This window comes from Triticum aestivum, chromosome 7D (genome assembly GCF_018294505.1).
Source record: "Triticum aestivum cultivar Chinese Spring chromosome 7D, IWGSC CS RefSeq v2.1, whole genome shotgun sequence".
Lineage (NCBI taxonomy): Eukaryota > Viridiplantae > Streptophyta > Magnoliopsida > Poales > Poaceae > Triticum > Triticum aestivum.
This window is the reverse complement of record NC_057814.1, coordinates 16392597-16400346: the sequence shown is the minus strand read 5'-3', so window position 1 is coordinate 16400346 and position 7750 is coordinate 16392597. Positions and strand designations below refer to the sequence as shown.

The following is a 7750-nucleotide window of genomic DNA, read 5'->3' as shown; positions in this document are numbered from 1 at the left end:
CTAGAAAGTGCACCTCATTTCCTCCCTGTGAAATAGATCTCTTGCAGGAAACTACGTATGCACACTGAAACATTTGTGAAAGAACAGAAAATGCACTCGAATATAAATCAGGAACTATTATTTGTGTACCAAAAAAAGTATATGTATCATATAGGAGATATACATATCTCTACATTTTGTGTTAATATACTGGGAAAGTTTATGTCTAATGAATTACATTAGCGTCATGTGACATGTCAGTTCTGTGAAGAGAGCCCGTGCAATTGCGGGAATGATCATTATAAAACAACAAAAGTGGTTCATGAGAGTGTAGTCCAAGTTTTAGGTGTATTATCAGTATTATCCATCGATATTCTTAGTAAGTATGAAACTGAAATTCTCCATTCAAAATTGGTTTCACTATTATGTGCAAAACTGAAACATAAAGTCCATATACACATAGTAGACACGTATATAGCTTGAACGATGGAACACGTAACTGAAAGCAAATGCCGGATCGTATACCAATGTTTGGGAGAGAAATAATGTAATTTTGTCTACAAAGGTATCCCTCCATGTGAACATCGAACAAATAAATTGTTCATCTAAAAAAAAGTATACGACTTGGATCTTGTGAATTTCAGTGCTCTTCGCTAGCACATTTATGCTAATTTTCTTAGAGCTCTCCTTTCTTAGAGCACATCATCAGACCCCTGCCGACATCGGATGTCACCGTTGAATCGCAGAACAGGGCAAGAGCTGCCCTTAAGAACATCGTCTTCATTTGAAACCCCTGCCGATACGACTAGCACCGCATTAGAAGCAGAGACAGCTGACCGGACCCTATCCTCGGGCCAGGATGGGTCCAGCGGCAGGAACGCCTCCCCGCACCTCCACCGACGGCGAGGCGTACACCCCAACGACCCTAGGCATCGCGCCTGCGCCTCCCCTCTGTTGATCCGAGCAGCCTAGGGTTCCAAATTCAGGGTTAGATAGGCGGGGGGAGGGGTTGGGGGCGAAATTACAGCGGACAACAAATCAGCCGAGCGCATCGCAGCTCACGCGCACCTGGGGACCCGTCGTCGCCGGGGTGGTCGGTGGAAGGGCGAGGAAGCACGGCGGCGATGCGGCGGGAGAGCGAGGAGACGGCGGATGGGAGGTCGCCGCCGGCGAAGCGGCGCCGCCGTCACCCGCGTGGACGACGGCGAGTCGGGCAGGGTCCCGACGCGCGGCGCGGTCGAAGGCGTGGGAGATGCAGCACGGCTCCTCCGCCGCCGCCGCCATTCCGCCGCCGAGCTCGGCGCGCGCCACCGGAGAAGGAAATTAAACCGACACCCTAGCGGAAGCGGATCGTGGAAAGTCCGCCTTCGAGCTCAGTTTGTGTACTGTGCGGAGCCGTTTCCCCAACACAAAGATGCGCAAATCTTCAATTTGGTTTTTCTTGAACCGGCAAATCTTCAGTTTGTTACATGGTTCGAGTCGAAAATACATTTGCACTTCCTATATAGACTAAGGGCATATCTCAAATTGACAGATAAAAGATGTTACATCTAAGTCTGATGCCAATTATATCGTTGGTGATCTCGACCAATAAACTCAAGGCGTCACCCTTGTTCGACTAGAGCAGCCCCAAGTTGGTGAGCTTACCAACAGGCTTGAAAACATTATATACCTCGCCGATCAGTTACATGTCATTTTAGTCGATATTGTTGTAAACCATCTTGGACCCGTTGTAGGACTCACACTTCTAGAACCAACTTGGTGCATGGTCCATATAGAAATGCCCCTTCTTTTCCTGGTGTCTCTTATTCCCTGATGCAGCTTTTACATTATATTTATTATGTTCATCTACCATCTCTAAAAAAATAGCTCATGTTTCACCTTCGCCTTTCATAAATCTGAATGTGATGGAAGAGTATTCCAACTAGTAGAACTAGATGCCACTGCTTGAGTCATGATGGGGGCGGTATATATGCACATGTACACACACCAAATGTCATGATGTTTATGGTTGGAAGTTGTTGGCTCGGTTCAATTGTATACGGAGTTTGGCATTGTGTTGTTTGTACAAGTTGTGATTAATGTTTGGAGATCTTATCTTCTCTCTTATATGATACTATTAAAAATGAGTATCAGTTGCATAATTTGGTGAAATTGTGATGCACAATTCTTTGTAATTCACATATATATACTAAAATTCAAGAAAACAATGACTATCAGGCACTGGGTTTGAACACACTTTAATAATAACTAGTAAATTTATACTTGCAATGTCCATTGGTATTTGGTGGAATATTGCTTGCAGACTGATATTAGGTAAAATGTTAATTACACGTTAATTATATGATTAGCATTGATAGTATTAACATTTAGTATGACATTAATTGAGTGCTAAACATGGTGAGAGCAATCAAAACGTTGAGTATCCCTATGAACGCACGCACAGCCTACCCTATGAGCATCTCCGAACTTGTGTGTTTCTTTCTTTCTTTCTTTTCTCCTCATTTTATATAAGCATCCGATCCATTCACTCACACGTAGTTTCGTTGTACTCCCTCTTTTTCAGTTTACAGGGCGTGCGCGTACTCCTAGGTCGTCAATTTGACCAACCTAATACAAGTCATATATTACAAAAAATATATCAATATAAACTTCAGATGTTCTATTCAAACGGTATAATTTTTTTGTTATATAGTTTATATTATGGTGATAAAATTGACAACCTAGATATACGCGTAGGACTTGTAAACTGAGACGGAGGGAGTACGTATTTTCTCACCCTACGCCGAAAGTACGATGGCGCTCCCGCACGAGAATGAGGAGACGGTCCACAAGAAGTCGCCACAAGCGAGGCAAGAAGTGCCTGGCAATTTGAAAGCATGGGCACCCGCCTTCACAGCTTCTCTGGCATGAAAAATACAAGCATGGAATGCGCATTGCGCAGAACGACCTGCACCAGGAGATGTACACATTTGACACTTGTTAACCTAATCAGGCTGAGTTTTCATCCGAACCCTCGCCGGGGACGTACGCTGCATCACCCCGAACTCGGCCTTAGACGTCGCCTCTCTTTCCTACTCAAGCAAACGAGGAAAAACAAAGCCAGTAAAAAACATGAACAGGGTGGTCAAACATGGCTTCTCTTCCAAAAAAAAGGGATGGACGTTGTCAAAAGATACCAGACACCATTGGAATTTGGCAGCAACAGAATTTTGTTAGAATAATATGGCACGCCATGCACAAACACATGTGGAACATGGGCATCTGAGAACACATTTTATTCTTACGTAATTTGGGACGACTAAATCCAGCGAATAATAATGGTTTTCCTTCAGAGTTGATCAATCGTCACATGGAAGCAGTCGAGAGAATACTGGACTCGCGCGCACACACACGTGGGGGCCGTCATTGCTGCGGAGGCCGGTGCAAGGGCGTGGAAGCATGGTGATGATGCGATGGGAGACAGGCGGACGAGAGGTGGTACCGCGGGCGAAGCATGGATGACGACGAGTCAAGCAGGGTCCCGGGGCGCGGTGTGGTCGAATGCGTGCGAGATGCAGCACGGATCTTCTGCCGCCACGATCTTCTGGCTCGGCACTCGCCAGCAGAGAAGGAAAGCAAACCGAAACCCAAAGTGGAAGCACAGCAGTGAACCTACCTTCGCGGCTTCTCCAATGCGCAGAATACTCCTTCGAGTCTCAGTCCGTGTAATCGTTTTCCCAGCATCAGAAGACGTGCAAATCTTCATTGTGTTACATGGTTCGAGTCGAAATTTGAAAACACATTTGCTCTATCATCTCCGACTAGACTACACCTTTGCTATCCCAGGTAGTATGCTTAGTAAAGGAAGAACTTCCTAGTTCACACCATGTAACGTGATGTTACCGTATGACTGATCATTCTTGGAAGCCCTAACATGCTCACCCGTCAGCCTGCTAAAGGATCGTTCAGTCCAAGGACACCAAAATGGTAGGAGCGTCAGTAGATAGCTCCGCAACATGTTGTGTTGTCCCTTTTCTGGCTCCCTTCGTCTATATCTCGTCCAAGACCTCGTTGAACAAGGAGCCTTCACCCCTGGTCGACGACAAGTATGCGACAGTGATCTCGAACATGAGTTCAGGAGCTCACCCTTGTGCCACCCAAAGAAGTCCTTCTATGGGTCGGCGTTTGTGAGGTTACCAACATGCTTGAAAACATGATATGCCTCACTGATCTCTTGCATGTCACCATACGGAGTAGTGGTGTGCACCATCTTGACAAAGATTCTAGATTCACCCTTCCTGAAGCAACTCGATGCATGGTCAGCATAGAAACGTTCTTCCTTTTCCTGGTGTCTCTTATTCCCCAATACAGTTTTTATACTCTATTTATGTTCAACTCCTATCACTCAAGACTAAGTCATCTTTTTTCCTCAGCTTTTTCAGTTTTGAATGTTCCAACTATTAGATCAAGTGGATGCTACTGCTTGAGTGATCATGGGTTGCTATATATATGCGTGAGAGCGCGCGCGCACACACACACACACACATACCAGATGCCATGATGTTCATGGGTTGGAAGTTGTTGGCCTGTATAATTTTGCATTGATATTATTTAAAGGTCTATGACATGTTTCGTCACCGCCCTTCTTCTTTAAAATTCAAAATAATATTGTGCAGTAACCATGATGTGAAGCCCAAGTAAAGATAGTACATGTAATGTGTTTTCGTGGCACTTTTAAGATAGTTTTGACTGATTTTTTTTTTCTTTGAGAGCTCGTGTCTGGAATGTGGCATTGTGTTGCTTTTAAGCTGGAATTAATGTTTGGAGATCTTATCATCTTTTTTACATAAGACAATGTTTTTCATATGCAATGATACTAAAATTGGTTATTATAATTTAATAATTTGATACTGTGATGCATAATTCTTTGCCATTCACAGGTCGAACATAAACCAGAATATCAAGCAAAACATTGACTGGTATATTGGACGATACGTCTAATTCTAAAACACAATTAAGAACAATTTAAAGGGTTGATTTTTGCGGACCGCTGATATTTAGGACATTGATTTATTTTCTTCCTAAAATTCAGTAGTTGTTTCTTTTTACTTTCCTCTCTCTTCATAGTTAGGCACCAAGTGCATTCACCGGCAAGGTGATGCTTCCTTGAACGAGTTGCCCTTTCCATATTTTCTCTACCCGACCATGTAACCTAGAAGGAGGTTTCCATCCAGATAAAATTATTATTTTTGCTCTTTTGTATGATTTTTCGGCAGCATTTATTGGGTGCAGTATTGGATGATTGTTTGTATTTCTTATAGCAGAGGTTAGATGCTTAATTATTCATGAAAACAGATGGTACACGACTGTTACACAAAACAGGCGATTATGCAATTCTCCTAGGAGAGCATGCATGGTTAATGATTGGTGTATGAACCGAAGAAAGCAAAGGCCATGAAGAAAGAGGAAGCCTGAAGGGACACGAAGTTGGTGCTCTTGGGTGCCAGCACACCCTATATGCGCCAAATAATTTAGTAATTCCAAAAAAAGTTAAAAGAATCAAATGTGATCAAATATTGTACTCGTGTAAAATGTTTGGCCTCCCATGGACTTCAGGGAAAAAAGAAAAAAAATTATGATGACAATATAGCATGAATAGTACTTGTATGTAGCTTTTTTTCACGAATCTTTAACCCGCGATATAATGAAAGTCATTCTCCAGCGAATCTTTTTATACGAGTACAATACTTGATCATGTTTGATTCCAAAAAAGTTTCTGAATTTTTGAACTTTTTTTGAATCACTAAATTATTTTTGCATATAGGGTGCTCTGGCACCCGAGAGCACCGAAATTGGTAAAGCTATCTGGATGGCTGATGGCACACATGGGCTTGGTCTCTGAGCTATTCTCAGCTCCTCTTAGATCAGATCAGTGTTGAAGGCCGAGCAGAGCAGCAGCTGCCTCAGCTTCTTCAGTACCAGAACAGGTGTTCAGTCCTGCAGCAAGCAGATCACAGGACAAACGGCTTGAACGTTACCAACGTTTTTTGCCCATCCATCGCCAGGCCTCTATCTCCTTGCTCTTTGGTATTTTGAGACTTCGGCCACATCTTAGCAGCAAACAGAGGCTGTTTGCAGCAGCCACATCTAATATGGATGGACGAGATTCTTAAGCAATTAATTGCCAAGAACGCCATGACAGAAGTAGGGTACTATTGTGGTTCTTGCATCTTCACCAAGGAAGATAGTGGCACCAACAGCCAGTCCGGTCCTGCAAACCCAAGGTAAAGTCCCATGCTTTGTGCATTGCATCCCCGAGGGCAGCGAACAATGGCAATGGCATGGTGAGCATCTTCAGTTTCATGGCCACAAATCTTGCAAATAATCGGCGGCGGTGGCGAGGCGGGTGGGTGATACGAACCTCGACCTAGGATATATGGTTCACTCAATCGCTATGAATCTAGGATACAATATAAAGGTAGTAGCAGCAAGAAGGGGATCGGGGAATCGAGAGCCAGGGGGTGGGGGAGGGGAAACGCCCAACGGCGGCCGGTTCAGTCTTCCGTTCTTCGATGCCTCTCTCAGAAATGAAGCGCAATATATATATGCAGGACACTCTCCCCTTGGGCCTTGTGGGCTGGTCTTGGGCTCCTCGTGGCAAGTTATATTCCCGTGACAGTGGGGTGTGGTCAAATGCCTGTGAGATCCCATCTGTTGGCTCGGGCTGATTAAGGGGCGATCTTGGATCGCTTCCCGGCCTTGGCTAACGCGTGAGGGTTGAGAGGGGAGTTAGGGTTCCTTCGCAAGGCCCGATTCTGTTTTTCGGGCCAGGGTTCAAGGAAGATAGATGGCGGCGGATGGATCGAAGTCGGCGGCGTCGGGCTCGGGATCCGCAGCTACAGAAGAGATTGACAAGATGATGGAGGAGCTAGGGCTCCGTGATGAGGATCTGGATGATGTGGTTTTTGAAGAGAAAGAAGCTCCGGCCGATGTTGCACGTTGGATGGCTGTTGCAAGGGTACACATCGATAAACCCTACAGCCAATACTGGTTCTTCAAAAACATGCGTGCAGCCTGGGATCTAGCGCATGACGTGAAATTTAGGCCTCTCGAAAGCTATCTGTATACGATGCAATTTTTCTGTTTGGGAGACTGGGAGCGCGTGATGAATGAAGGCCCATGGAACTTTCAAGGGAACGCTGTCGTGATTGAGCCGTATGATGGGATTACTCAACCCACAAAGATCCCTTTGTACTTTCTGAACATCTGGGTCCAGATCCACGACGTCCCTGAATTGTATGCTCACCTTGTGCTGGCCCTTGGAGGGAAGATCGGCGAGGTGCTATTCACAGAAACCCACTCGCAGGATTTTGCCTGCAACTTCTTCAGGGTATGGGTGAGGATAGACATCCGCAAACCTCTGAAAGACGATGTATCAATGATCAGGAACTCCAAGCGCTAGATATACAGAGTCCGTTATGAGAAACTGCCGGACTGGTGCGCTGTCTGTGGTCATCTAGGGCACATGTATAAGGAGCACGGGGATGGTGTTCACCCTCCGTCTGCGCTGTACTTCAAGGACCTCCGTGCATCATGGGCAATGCGCACAGGGGAAGGCCCAGGTGGAGGCCGAGGTCGCCGCGGTGGAAGGAGAGGAGGACGAACGGCTCATGCTGGTGGGCGTTCAGAGGGAAACAGGAACAAGGGGCTGTTTGGTGGTGAGGAAGACATGAATTCAACATCACTGGATGTGGAGATGGAAGAGGCCAACAGGAAGAAGTCTGATCGA

The 7750-nt window shown here is 45.4% G+C and overlaps 1 protein-coding gene across 1 annotated transcript; it reads right to left on the bottom strand.

Annotated features, from left to right (window-relative positions):
• Positions 1 to 479: 479 nt before the first annotated feature.
• On the bottom strand, positions 480 to 1766 carry LOC123170109 (uncharacterized). Its single transcript, XM_044587953.1, has 2 exons — positions 1048 to 1766; positions 480 to 947 (listed from the first exon to the last, which is right to left on the bottom strand). Exons 1-2 carry the CDS (start codon positions 1261 to 1263, stop codon positions 672 to 674), a joined length of 492 nt encoding a protein of 163 aa, XP_044443888.1. The 5' UTR covers positions 1264 to 1766; the 3' UTR covers positions 480 to 671.
• Between the last annotated feature and the right edge of the window lie 5984 nt (positions 1767 to 7750).

What these genes read in the sequence shown, in the direction of transcription:
- LOC123170109 (XM_044587953.1), bottom strand. Translation starts at nt 1,263, where the DNA reads ATGGCGGCGGCGGCGGAGGAGCCGTGCTGCATCTCCCACGCCTTCGAC. An exon ending in CGGCGACGACGGGTCCCCAG is followed by an intron (nt 948 to 1,047) that starts GTGCGCGTGAGC and finishes TTGGAACCCTAG; the next exon opens with GCTGCTCGGATCAACAGAGG.